This window comes from Tympanuchus pallidicinctus, unplaced genomic scaffold (genome assembly GCF_026119805.1).
Source record: "Tympanuchus pallidicinctus isolate F22 unplaced genomic scaffold, pur_lepc_1.0 scaffold4, whole genome shotgun sequence".
NCBI lineage: Eukaryota > Metazoa > Chordata > Aves > Galliformes > Phasianidae > Tympanuchus > Tympanuchus pallidicinctus.
The window spans coordinates 32,167,641-32,182,057 of NW_026294758.1; the positions used below are offsets into that span (position 1 = coordinate 32,167,641).

General features: G+C 35.6%; 1 protein-coding gene across 1 annotated transcript in view; it reads left to right on the plus strand.

Moving 5' to 3' along the window:
• The window catches only part of CNTNAP4 (contactin associated protein family member 4), a 176,857-nt gene that overhangs the window by 143,503 nt on the left and 18,937 nt on the right, over positions 1-14,417 (plus strand). Inside the window, exons 16-19 of the mRNA XM_052701256.1 lie at positions 4,448-4,618; positions 9,049-9,267; positions 11,727-11,966; positions 13,395-13,619. Of these exons, the coding sequence (XP_052557216.1) occupies positions 4,448-4,618; positions 9,049-9,267; positions 11,727-11,966; positions 13,395-13,619 (855 nt within the window). The remainder of the gene's footprint in view (positions 1-4,447; positions 4,619-9,048; positions 9,268-11,726; positions 11,967-13,394; positions 13,620-14,417) is intronic.

Consider the following 14,417-nt stretch of genomic DNA (forward strand, 5'->3'; position numbering starts at 1 on the left):
GACTTAACACATCTTCTTGGAGGATCTGTTCCATGATATTCCCAGGCTCACCAGCCTGATCTCCAGGATCTGGAGAACTCTCCAGATCCTCCTTCCTCCCTTGCCTGTAAATGGGAATGATGTTTTCTTTTTCTCCACTCCCCAGGCACTTTGCCCAACAGCCATGACTTTTGAAATACAATGGAGGTCATCTTAGCAACCACATCAACCAGCTATTTAGGACCATGGGATGCATGTCATCTGCCCCCGTAGACTTGTATACATTCAGTCTCACAAGGCAGTCTCTCTTTCTCATTTACCATAGGAGGAATGCTCTCTTTGGCCTTCCTCTTCTGGCCAACATGCCTACAGAATCTTTGAGGAAGACTGTTAAGCAAAACAGACCTGGCTGGCCTGAAAGGGTCAAACAGGGAACATGCAGCCCCTCCTGAAAGGGAAGGACTGCCATGTGAAACATGTGGCCCCTCCTGAAAGGGAAGGACTGCCATGTGAAACTGGCAAGCATAAGCTACAGCTTCTTCGTTCCGTGACCAAGAGCAGAACGTGTTCTGTGGAGAGAACACCTTTTGATCACTGTACTGACCATAATCCACAAAGAGCTAATTAAGTAATGATATATTGCTGTCGGCTGCATGAATGTTATCTGATTTAAGTATTGTATACTCCTGTAGCTAAAAGATATAAAAACCCTGTAACAACAATAAACTTTGCTTCTTGCGCCACCAGAGCCTAAGCCCGTCTGTCCCAGGCGTCTTGAGCTGGTCTCCATCAAATCTTATCTTGTTGTTTTTAACATTCCCCGATGTATGGGAACTGCTGAGTCACGGCCTGAACCTCTGATTGATCACCTGAGGCGAGTCATGAGTCAGCCAGAGGAGCACAGGTGAAGGCAATTCACCTGTGCTGCCGGAAGAGGTGGAGCCAGTCTCCACCCCTCATAGACCTATTTAAGAGCTGGCTACCAGTGGGGAAGGATCTCATGTGGAGATCCCTCCTTCTGGTGTTTTGTGGTGAGCCCGACTAAGGGTAAGCCTTCCATTTATTCTCTTTTGTTATCATAATCTACTTCACCTAACTCTCTTGTTTATTCAGTGATTATAACATCTTAATATCTATTGATTATACACCCTATCAGGTTCTGTTCCATCTGTGCTTTGGTTTTCCTAATTTCCTCTCTGCAAGTCTGGACAGCATTTCTGTGACACTCCTTTGTACAGCTGGTACAATCCTTTCTTTTTCCTCTTAGTCTTACAAGAATGTCCTTGTCAAACCATCCTGTCTCCCCTGCCCAATTCCTTATTTTGAGGGACAGAGAGCTGTTGGACTCTCAGAAAGGCACCCTTAAGGTGTATCTAGCTTCCTTCTACTCCCTTGTCTCTAAGGACAGCTTCCAAGCTGAAGTTTGCTCTCCCAAAGTTTTGGGTCCTGACCTCACTTTTTGCCAGACCCTCATTCATCAAGATCACAAACTCAACCAGGGCATGGTTGCTGCAGTGTAGGCTGCCTCCAGTCTTAATGCCTTTAATGATCTCCTCTGCATGGCTGAACAGATGCAGCAGACCAAACTCTGGTAGGTCTATCCAACACTTGAACCAAAAAATTATCATCCTTTGACTCCAGTAATTGACTGGATCACTTACAGCTTGCCATGCAGTTTTCCCTGTGGATATTCAGGTGATTTAAATCCGCCATCATCCTGAGTACCTGAGAATATGATGTCTTTTGCAGCTGAAGGAAGAGGGTCTCACCTTAATCGGGTGGCCTGTAATACATCCCTACCAGGAGGTGCCCTTTATTAATCCTATCCCTTATTCTAACCCACAGGTTTTCAGTCTACTCCTCACCATTTTTCTGAGGGAGCTCCTCACTGTATATTCATGCTTTAAGAACAGTTCCTTCACCCCTCCTATCTAGTCTGTCCCTTCTAAAAAGGCAATATCCCTCTACAGTGTAATCGTTATGAGAGTCACTTCTCCACATTTGTGCGATAGCAAACAGATTGTAATTTTCGAAGCACACCACCGTTTCCAGCTCCTCTTGCTGCCATGCTGTGTGCATTGTTGTGAAAACAGTTCAGCTGGGCTTTCAGAGACATTACCTTTCCAGAGAAACCCTCCCTCAAACCTCTGGTAGGAATCTGAAGTTTTTCCTCACTGTTTCCTGGAGGGACATAAGAAGGTTTCAGGCAAGGTGTTGATAACATGAACTCCTCTGAGGAGTCCCCACAAGGTCCTACAAGAGAATTCTGTGTCCCCTTACCTTATCCATCCTAGTTTAAAGCCATCTCAATGAGCTCTGACAGCTCATGGGCCAAGATCCATTTCCCTTTTAGAGACAGATGATGTATTTGCAGCCATTAGGCCAAGTGCCAAGTAAATCACCCCATGATCAAAGAATCCAAAGTTCCTGTAGTATGAAAGGTAATTATTCCATCTGTCAACCTCCTACTCACACATCCAAACACTCCTTGATCTCTCCATCTCCTCCTTGAGCTCTATTACCATGTTGAGCAGATATTCCAGCTGCTCATACCTCATGCACGTAGAATTCCTGCTGCCCTTGTCCTGTAGCTGCAGGCTCAGGGACTCCCTGTAGCTGAAGACATGTACAGCCACATTCTTGGCCTTCTGTATGGGTTGCCACAGTCCTCCTGAGGCAAGCTTGTTGCCTGATGGAGACCCATCCAACCTGACCTTTAGCACCTCTAGCGATGAGGAATCCACTTCTCTGAGCAGCCAGTGCCAGTGTCTCACCACCCTGTAAGTAAAGAATTTTGTCCTAATATCGGTATCATTCCTGTTTTAGTTTAAAACTATTTTCCCTTTTCCTATCACTATTAGACCTTGTAAAATGTTGGTCTACCTTCTGCATATAAGCAGAATTTAATAATAAGAATTTAATTTCTGGAAGAATACAGTGAGATCAGCCCATTCTCTTCTCTTCTGTAAGCTGAATAAGCCTAGCTTCCTTAGCCTTTCTTCATAGGATAAGTGCTCCAGCCTTCTAATCATCTTCATGGCTCTCCTCTGGATCTAGTCCCTCAGCCAGAGATCCCAGCCTGGATGCAGTACTCCAGATGAACCCCAGAGGGGCAGAACAGAGGGGGACTATCACCTCCCTCACTCTGCTCACCACTCTACTTTTGATGGAGCCCAGGATAAAGTAGGCTTACTGGGCTGCAAGGGCACACCATTGGCTTGCATCAAGCTTTTAATCTACCAGAACCTGCAAGTCCTTCTTCACAAGACTGCTTTCTACGAATTCTTCTCTCAGTTTGTACATAAAGCTGGGATTGCCCGACCAAGGTTCAGCATCTTGCACTTGTCATTGTTGAACCTCAGTAGGTTCTTGTGGGCCAGTTTCTCACTCCTGTCCAGATCCCTTTGAATGGCATCCCTTCCTGTTTTTGTATCAATTGCATCACTCCACTTAGTGTCATTAGCAAACTTGCTGAGCATGTACTCAATCCCACTATCCAGATCATTGCTAAAAATTTCAAAGAATATCAGTCCCAAGGCAGAGCAACACTACTCATCACTTTTGTCCTCTTGGATACAGATCATTTAACCACAACATTTAACGCTCTGGTAGACCATTTAATCAATTAATGGTGACCATTTAGTCACCATTTTCTTGTCCATTGCATAGTCTACCCATCAAATCTGTATATTTCTAATTTAAAGACAACAATATGATGTGAGGCCTTGCAGAATTTCAGGTGGATTTCATCAGTTGTTCTTTCTTTTAGAAAGTGGAAAGGGGAAAGGTACAGGTGAAGCAGAGGGGGAAGGGGAAAAGGGAGAAACCGGCTCCTGAACTGAGTTCTGGGGATCACTACTAGTGACTGATTACCAAATATTCATTTCTCAATTCAGTATGAAACTTTGAGCTCAGTCAGTTCACCATCCAGTGTAACAGATACCTGTTCATCTCACAGTTGGACAATTTACCCAGATACAGTCTTGGATACTATCAAATACCTTACCAAAACTCGGGAATATTCACCATCTGCTAAGTTTTATTGTAGAAAGAGATAATAACTCACATAGGACTTCCCTTTATGAACCCATATTGATCACAACTTTATTTTGTAAATGCTTTTCAGTAAAATCCAAAGTAATGTTCTGTCTACCAGATACTGACATACAGGCTATTCAAGACTGATAGTTCTTCATTCAAAGCCATTCAGATGTTTGTACCCAAAAAGGATACATCAGGCCTTAACTGCGATTCCAAGCATTTAATTTCTCATTACTGAATTCTGGTTGCCAGAACAGAGCACCTTAACTTCTTGTATTGTCTCACTGTTTTGTGAATATGTGCTCTGAACAGTGAAAATCCTTTTCATACATGGGCACTTTCCTTTACTTAAATGGTTACAAAATGTATACTGGCAATATTTTGTCAACATTTTGTGTATCATTTCAACTTTCATTTTGACAACCAGGAGCATTTTGGAATTCAGCATCCTTCAATACAGAAATGTCCTATCTGCATTTCCCTACTTTCCATGGAGAATTCAGTGCGGATGTATCGTTTTTCTTTAAAACTACTGCTTCCTCTGGAATGTTTTTAGAAAACCTGGGAATTCAAGACTTCATAAGGATAGAATTGTATTGTAAGTAGCTACATTGAAGGTTTTGGGGTTTGTTTTTAATTACTATTATTAATATTACTAATATTATTATTTTAAATTTTAATCCGAATATATAAGAATTAACTAATGGGGGAGTATTTAAAATACATTCTTTAGATTTACTACTGTTATTACTCCTGATGTAGCTTTGATATTTCTCCCCATATAATTTTGTTTTGCCCCTTTGCTTTTATCTTTGTCTCATTTTCTTATTGATCAACTTCAAATATTTTCCTGAACATGATATAAATTATATAAATATATATGTGTATAATGCTTATTAATCATACAAAATATTACTTTATAAACATTAGTGTATCTGTATTAAAAATTAAAACGTTGCTTTTTTTTTTTTTTTTTTTTTTTTTTTACACCAGTGTTAACTAGTTGCATTGTTAAAAATAGCAAAAAAGCCCCTTCTGTTTTTATTTGCTTACAATTTAATTATAGAATCTTCTTAATGCTTTTTTTTGTTTTCAGTCTCAAAGCATATTCTGAAGTTACCTTATTTTCATTAGTGCTTTTTAACATGTTCACCATTAATTGCTTTCTGTTAAAATTCTGTGAATAGGTGAAAACACACTAGGGTAATAATCTCGGTGCCACGCAATACAGAAAATATGCTAGGTCAGAACTTCAGTGGGAATTCTCTGAAGCAATAACAACGTTCCTCCATGACATTTTTGATGCTTTTCCAAACTCAAAATAATGGAACTTTAAAAAAATTCTTCTAAGAAATAAATTTTTCTGGATTTTCTGGACAGTGGACAAGATAGCATAAGTCTATCTTTATGATAATAATATGCAGACAAACTCATGTCATTTGTCACATTCCTTCATAAGTATCCTTCAGTTGTGCAAAGTATTATATATTGTGGTTTTGTGGACTTGTGCATGTGTGGACTTGTGACTAACAAGGCATTAGAGAAAGCTGAATTTGCCTGCTATTTCAGCATTTGAATCATAATTTAAAACTTTATTACACTGTTCATCAAACCTGAAAACATTTCTTCACTTTCAGAGAAGGTCATAATTCAGTGAGTGAACTTTAAAAACTATTCTTTTTTATGTGCAGTATTGTTTATTCTGAAAACAGAATTATATCTTTGTACTAAAGGCAATATCAGTCATTATTAACATAATTTATTGTACATATTCATTTAGACATTACCATATAATCATATGGAATAGCTTTTAACTCACCAACTTACACTTGATATGCTATTAGTAGTTTCACAGATTAGTATAATAATACGATGATGAAAATTTCAGGTTCAGTGTTTCAGATGAGGATATGGTAGAAATGATTTAAAATTAATATATTATTAATATACGGCATTGCATACTTCCTAACAAAATTTTTCTTAGCATTTTATTGATTGTTCTCCATCTTTATATCTAATGCTTCTATTTATGACAAAATAATCTTTAAAGCCCAACTTTACTGAAACAAAAGAAACAGTTCAATAATCAAATCAGGAAAAGTGAATTTTAGATCTGTTAGTTTTTATTAACCATTATAAATACTTCAGTTCATACATGATTTTCTAGAAAGCTTCTACAAAAACATTTTTTTTTTTTATACTAACTGCGTTTTAAAACACAGAATAATTATTTTTTAGGACAAAATCATTATCATTTTTATTATGTTTTCTTTTTTTTTTCCCCCAAAGAAATGAAGAAACCTCAAAACTTTTTTCTGAGTTCCTGTAGTGTTCTGCACAGATAATTCTTCAAAGCAACTAGGTTAGTTCATCTCTGAAATTTTTTTAAGTACCTGTATTACTCATATGACTGCAGGTTATATTCTCAAACTGTAGTCCAAGAAACTATTTTACCTAAGCGTTCATGGAAGGATTATTTCTTATTTTGTAATAATGAGATAAAAAGTCATTAAAGGTAGTGTAGGGAACACAGTACTTTAATAATTTTGATTTATAATAGAAGTAGCTTAAAAAAGATCTAGTTGAAGTTGCTGTCAACCTACCACACAAATTTGCAACTTATTGTTCAGTATGAGTGGAAAGCTACCTTTCCTTTATTGAAAAAGCTCAGTTGTTGTGTTCTATTATTATTATTTGGAAATTGCTTTTTCCTTCTGCATGTAACATTGTCTTGGTACTCTAAATGATTCAGTATGTCCTGTTGACTGCATTTTTTTTAATCATTTTAGCTACAGTTAGCTGCTGATCCATGATCGCTATTGACTGCATCTTCCAATCCACTTTGCCAGTCCGTGCCTGTGCTCTGCCTAAGTTCAAATGCATTAGGGTTGCAAGAGTCTCCACAGTGTTTGGAATATTTGTATCTAACATAAAGGCAAATAGGGACCACAACACATTTTTACAGCAGAATAGCTATGCTCCAGTACAGAGCTTCTTTATCTACCCACAAAATGCTCTTTGACCTGGTTCTTCATCACAAGAGGACATATTTTAGAACTTAGTCAGCATCTCTCTATATCTTCTGGCAAAATTTCCAGATTTTCTAGATTGACCATGGTAGTTTCAAAAGCTAATTTTCTTCTAAGCTTGCAGTGCTGTTGATTGCATCAGAGTTGCTCAAAGTATTATAAAATGTATTTTTCTCCTTTTTGATATATTTTGATCATATTCCATCAGAAGCACATAGGATTATAATTATAATTAAGTCTTTGGAACTTCTGGGACTGGTTTCCTAGATCTAGATTACATTACTTTTTTTTTTTTTTTTTTTTTTTTTTTTTTTTTTTTTTTAAAGCAATGCTAACATAATCCATTATTTTGTTATTGATTTCAAACTGTCTTCCAGGTTTTTTTCTTAGGTTTAAAATCTAAACAGCCACATTATTTACCAGATCAGTTATTCTAATATGCAATTTTATAGGCTCATTTAGTGACTTCGGAGAAGAATTTGTATTTTCAGACTTCACTCCAACATTACCTAGAAGTATCATAAGACTTCACTACAGAATGTAGCATTCAGCAGAAATTCTTTTTACCCAGTCACATAGTTTCTATCCCCTTAGTTCTAATGTTTGGTTTTTTTTCTGTTGTCTTACAGTACAAGTAGACTGAGTTTTCATGAGTCCAAAAGACACAGAATTTTCCCAAATTTCATTTCAGTAATGAAATTATTTTAGGTAATCATTATTTCTTATTTCTCTATGGAGCTCTGATGATTTTTATGCAGAAAAGAAATCTGTCTATAATAGAAGAAGTTCTGCTTTAAAATTGACTGCACATTATGTTTTATTTTACTTCAGCTGCTTTGAAAACAATGCCTCCTGTTTACTGTCATAGAAACTACAAGAGATAAAAGGAGTACAATGATGCTATTTGAGGGAACAGATTCTCAGCCATAAAGCACTATTCCAAAACATAGTTACCATTAATATTCATCTGTAATTCTAATATGCAATTTCATAGGCTCATTTAGTGACTTCAGAGAAGAATTTGTTTTTTTCAGACTTCAACATTACCTAGAAGTATCATAAGACCTCACTGCAGAAGGTAACACTTTGGTCAGTGATGAACAGGAGCCAGCGTACTATGCTCTTAAATATCTGCAGTCTTTAATTCTCCTCAGTTATTTCTAATCTTTCTTTTCTCTTGGATTGTAGTGCAGTACAATGAGAGCTTTTCTGCTAGATTAACAGGAATTTCTCAGTTCTCTAGTCCTTTATTCAAATTCTTAATATTTTATAATATTGATAATTGGTAATCCCATGTTTAAGGATTATTTCTTTTCATATATGGTTATGCTTCAGTAGTATCCTTCACAGTTTAATCTTGGAACTGGTACCTGTTAGTATCTTATCAATGACAGAGAATGAATGGCACAGAATGAATCAAAGAATCATAGAATGGCCTGAAAGGACTTCAGAAGGCTAGTTTCAACCCCCCTACTGTGGGCAGGTTTGCCAACCACTATATCCAACTGCCCAGAACCACATCCAGCCTGGTTTTGAATGCCTCAAGAGATGGGGCATCCACAGTGAAAGATAGATAGAGTGTACCCTAAGCAGTTTTGTAGATGACATCAAGATGAATGTTGCAGCTAAAACAACGGAAGGAAGGGATGCTGTCCAGAGGGAATGGGACAGTCTTGAGAAGTCTTCATGAAACTAATGAAGTTTTACAAGGCCAAAGGCATGGTATTCCACTTATGTTTGAGCAAATCCAGCTATGTCTCCAGACTTGGTAAATAACTCCATGAGAGCAGTTCTGCTGCGGAGAAACTCTATGCCTATTCACATTTAGCAAAAGTCACTTGGTTGTTCAATATTCATATATCTGCCAATTGATCTGGCTCTTCTCAGGTAAAATTATTTTCTTGATCTTAGACTAAAACTTGCTCTACTGTATAATGCTTTTTGTGATCACTGCAAAATAATTTAGATGTTTATATAAATATTGATGTGTTCTTTTTAGCTCCATATGAAGTGATTTTTTCATTCGATGTTGGAAATGGACCTAATGAAGTTAAAGTGCAGTCACTTACTTTCTTGAATGACAACCAGTGGCATTATGTGAAAGCTGAAAGAAACATCAAAGAGGCATCCTTACAAGTAGATCAGATTCCTCAAAAGTCTCATGCTGCTCCACCTGATGGGCATTTTCGTCTGCAACTCAACAGCCAGCTTTTTGTAGGTATGTATTCATTCACCAGAATCTTTTCTAATTGCCGTTATGAAAGTTTGACAGGAGAAAAAAAAAAAAAAAAAAAAAGTAGCATGGAAAAAACATAGCAAAGTGAGTCTTTTGAAAGAAGTTTTTGCAATGAGATTAAAATCTTCATTTAAAATCCATTGAGATGTAGCTCTGTCTTGAAATTAGAAATTCACTGTTTTGGCCTGTACTTACTACCAGGTAAATTTTCAGTTAAACTTTTTTTGAGGTTTTTTTGAAGAACAACTAAGAAATATAGTCTTCTGCCTTTTCTAATGCATTTAATGAAATAATTAGATTGTATTTATTTAGTATGGTAAATGAGATAAAGAGATTATTCTTTGATGTCACTTAACCAGGAGAAGTACAGATCTATGATTGTTTCCGACCGAATTCATGAAAGCTTGAAAAAATGAAATTTACATGAATATTTGTTCTTCAGAAAATTTCGTGTATTTAGATAAAATAGGTGAAAAGCAGAAAGAAAATTAATTTTAAAATGGATCTAATGTTTATCTAATTATTCCACAGCATTGTGTTATGATACATCACAATGTATTACTGTTCTTACCATAATCTTGGTATATTCTTTCACATGTGTATTTTTGGTGTAGTTTTTTTGATGTATAGTGTAAAAGTATGTGAACTTTGCTTAACCTTTACAAAATTTTCTATCTTTAAGTTCTGCTGCAAGATGCATCAGATTAAATTATATTATTTTTAGTTGCTGCATTTTAAGAAGGAGGGAAGCTAAAGGTAGTAATATTATGACACTAAATGTAACTAAATAAACTACTAACCCTTAGGAAAAACATAGAGAGGTAACCTCTTTACACTGCAATCAGAACTTAGAAGTAAAGCTAAAAAAGCATAAAGGGAAAAAATGGAGGCTAAATCATTCAAAATCATTTTATTTTGGTTTAAAGTATGGAGGAGTAATTTTCAACAAAAATACCCATGTTTTTAGCTGCTGCAAAGTTAGTAAGAGCCTTAAAATTTGTTTAAATTGATAAGAACAAACTAGAAAACATTAAAAGACTGGTAACGTTCTGTTTAATGTACCTATAAATTATGTTGCTCTATTTCCAGTTTTTTTTTCATGCAAATATGAACAGTTGAAAATATATCAGTTTGAACATACCAGATTTGATATGTAAAGGAAGATGAAGAAATTCTACAGGTGTTTCTGGCAAAATCAAATTGAAATAGTTTTTTAATGGTAATGAGAGTGTGAGTTGATCTCTCTTTTAGATAATCCTTCTCTGTGAAATTATTGAAAACTGTACTGACTTGTGTTGATAGTAGTGCTTCACAGTAAATTTTATTAAATAATTAACCACCAAATCAAATGTTTCTTTTGTCAAATTATTTGACAAAAGGTGTTTGACTCTCTTTGTCAAATAGTTTGAGATTATGGCAAACTACATATACTTACTGCTTTTATGGAGGTAAAAAAAAATTTTGACACATCTGTAATCAAGCTGTCCAGTTTGTTTTCAGATAATGTTAGGTGAATAATTTGCTGGAGAATAGTAATTTTGTTATTTTGCTTCTGATAGTTTTTATTGTCTTGCTGTTCTTTATTTATGTGTTTTCCCTCCTTGAATATTAATGAATGTCCTGATATTAAAACAAAGTAGCATTCATTATAGCACTATATATCTTGAAGTCCCTCATGGGTTTTACAATTATGTTGAAGTAACTTAGAACAGAATTGCTCTTGATGGTCAACAGATTCATCATGAGCAGTATATGTCCTCATGACCAAGAAAGACAGTGCTATTCCACATTGCAATTTAAAAGAGTGTTTACAGTAGGTCAGTGGTTGTAACCTTCTATTCTGCCCGTATCTAGAGCACTGTGTCCAGTTCTGGGTTTCTTGGCTCAAGATAAGTAGGAAACTTCTAGAGAGAGCCAAAAAGATGAGGGATCTGGAGCATATCCCTTATGAAGAAAGGCTGAGTAATCATGGTCTGATCAGCCTAGGGTTAAAAATGAGAAGAAATCTTATCATTACTCATAAATTACTAATATGTGTAAGCCAAGCAGATGGGGCCAGGTTTTCCTCAGTGGTGCAAGAGAACATAGGACAATGGGTTCAAACTGGAACATAGGAAGTTCTATATGAGCATGAGGAAAACTTTTTTATATTGAGGGTGACAGAAATCTGGAACAAGCTGCCAAGAGAAGCTACAGAGTCTCCTTCTCTGAGAATACTCAAAACCCATCTGGACACATTCCTGTGTAATTCACTGAAAAGGAACATGCTATAGAATGGAGGTTGGTCTGGATGACCCCCTTCAAGCCCTACAATTCTGTTTCTGTCGTTCTTTGAGACTGAAATTTGCGCTAAATTGTTTAAGAGCTATAAAATATGAATACATTTTTACACATCTGTTATCACGAATGTTTAGAAATATATGGAATCTTTTTTTTTTCAGGTGGTACAGCATCCCGGCAGAAAGGATTCTTGGGATGTATTCGATCATTACAGCTAAATGGAATAGCCCTTGACCTGGAAGAGAGAGCTAAGATAACACCAGGAGTTGAACCAGGGTGTCCAGGACATTGTAGCAGCTATGGTAACTTGTGTCACAATGGTGGAAAATGCACAGAGAAATACAGTGGATTCACTTGTGACTGCACTTTCTCTGCATATGCTGGGCCATTTTGTAAGAAAGGCAAGCCCGACTTCCAGCTTCATCAGTTTTGAAAATAGCAGCAGAATATGGTCTTTACTGCTCTTAAAAGATATGTCTAAATGCTTTCAATGTGTTTGTTATACTTAACATTGTCATTCAACTGAATGTGTTCAGTGTTTTATTAGCACTGTCTTCTGGAGATACATTCAACGTGTTCTGTTTTAAAAAAGCTATACCTTTCAGATACCTACCAGTATGCTTTCTTTAATATTATATAATAGATTTCTTAATTCAGATAGCAATAATATGCTTAACAAACTTTTGGATTTCTGCTTATCGAGTCTTAAAGACTAATCAGAATATCAGCAGAAAAAAAACTAGATTTAAAAAATAAATCAAGAAACCAAAAATCCTTAAGACTTTATTACTATTACTATTGTCCATTTTAGAGAATTTCTTTGCTCATAGTGTTATAACATGGGTAATTAAAAATCATTAAGAATGAAGTCCATCTAGAAATTACTGTATCTGCAAACAATTCTTATTTTTTAAAAATTTCTTCTTCCTTCATGCATTAAATGCATTCTGCAAAGTACTTTGTGGTTTAAATGCTATAACTTCAGGTTCCTCTAAACTTGTGGGCACATCAGCCTAGCAACTACTGCCATGACTACTGCCACCTCAATAAAGGCCTAATTCCTTCCATGTCTTTCACTGTGAAGCTAATACCATGGATGAAAAATGATATGCTTTCAGCAAAGAGAAGAGGTTAATGGTTACACTCCATGATTATTAGTTTGCTGTGGCTTAGTGGGTCTTGTTGCTGAATATATGGGTTGACCTACAGTAATATTGATATATTCTTTCAAAGGAACTGAGCCATGTTATATCAATTTCAATAATTTTTCTTAATATTTGAAAGCATTATAGGTTAAGAAAATTATTTTTACTAGGAAACTGCCATGAGGTGCTGCACACACACAGTTGCCCTCTCTGTGTGATTAATACCTGAAAAGATCATAATCCTGGTTGTATTCTTCTTTTCTTTCATCTGACCAGTCTCTTTTCCTGAACAATTTTCAAGTGCAAACAAGTTTAGTTCTAAGATTAATCTCCTGCATCCATATTTCTGTAGAAAATACATATGAGTAAATGTGTGGATTTGAGGATGTCAGACAATAAATAAACAAATCATATTAAAAAGCAGATGCCACATTCAAAACCAGACAATAAAAGCACTTAATACAATGGATCTTTAAAACATACGTGAAACTGTCTTCCAGTTCTAGCCCCAGAAATAGTCTTGCTATTCTTTACAGTTCTACATATTAATCCTTTTTATGTATGTATTAATATATTTATCACAATAATTTATTGTACTTCTTTTTTTCTGTCCATTTTCCTCTGTGGCAGAATTTCATTCCTATTATGAATGATATTTAAAAATGGAATTGCTTTTCATTTCAGAGATCTCTGCTTATTTTGGGACTGGCACTTCTGTGATATACAGTTTTCAAGAATACTACACCTTTGATAAAAATTCCAGTTCTCACGCTTCTTCTTTCTATGCTGATATGACTCTGAACAGGGAAGTAATTACATTTGCCTTCCGAACAACACGGACACCAAGCTTATTGCTTTATGTCAGCTCCTTCTACAAGGAATATCTCTCTGTCATTTTATCCAGAAATGGTGAGTTTTCAGCTAGACTGTTTCGAAACAATAATGAACTCATAGCTGTCATCTCTGATTCACTTTAATTCCCAGAACCAAATACCAAAATAATTTTTAAGTTATATATATATATATTTTTTTTTTTCAGTTCTAATATGCATTGCTATCCACCCCCAAATCATTCCTATTGCTGTAATTTCAACTTCTATTGCTTTTTATAACTTGCTGGCAAAGTTTTTTTTTTTTCCTGGAAATCCTTTAGAAATACATGTATGTGTGTATTTAGACTTTGATCTGGATTGAACAACAAAATGTATCTTTTATTTCCAAAGAGAGTGAATTATCAATTACTAATGATAAATAATAAAATACTTCTTGAAAGTTTATACATATATTTACAATATATATTTCTCATCATATTCAAAATTAATCAGGTGCCAATCCACATTACATAGCAGATGTCAAATTATATTTTTACTATTTAAACTGAACATGAAATTTAAATTGGATCTTTGTTTTATGTTCTTTTTTCTTGCCTTTTCCTTGTCATACTTTTAGATATATTTTTTTGTTTTTAGCCAAGAGATTCAATTACAAGCAAACAAACAGAAACACACAAACAAAAACACAACCACACAACACAGAGTTGAATCTTTGAGTGTATAAAAGATTGTTTGCAGTCACACTTGCTCTATGCTCAAAGAGAATGTGGCTTTTCCAGATACAGATTTGGATGAGGAATAACACTAGCGTCCTCAACAAATCAGGGAGAATGTTTTCTACTTGTGACCGCCAAGAGTTTTTACAGAGTTTTGC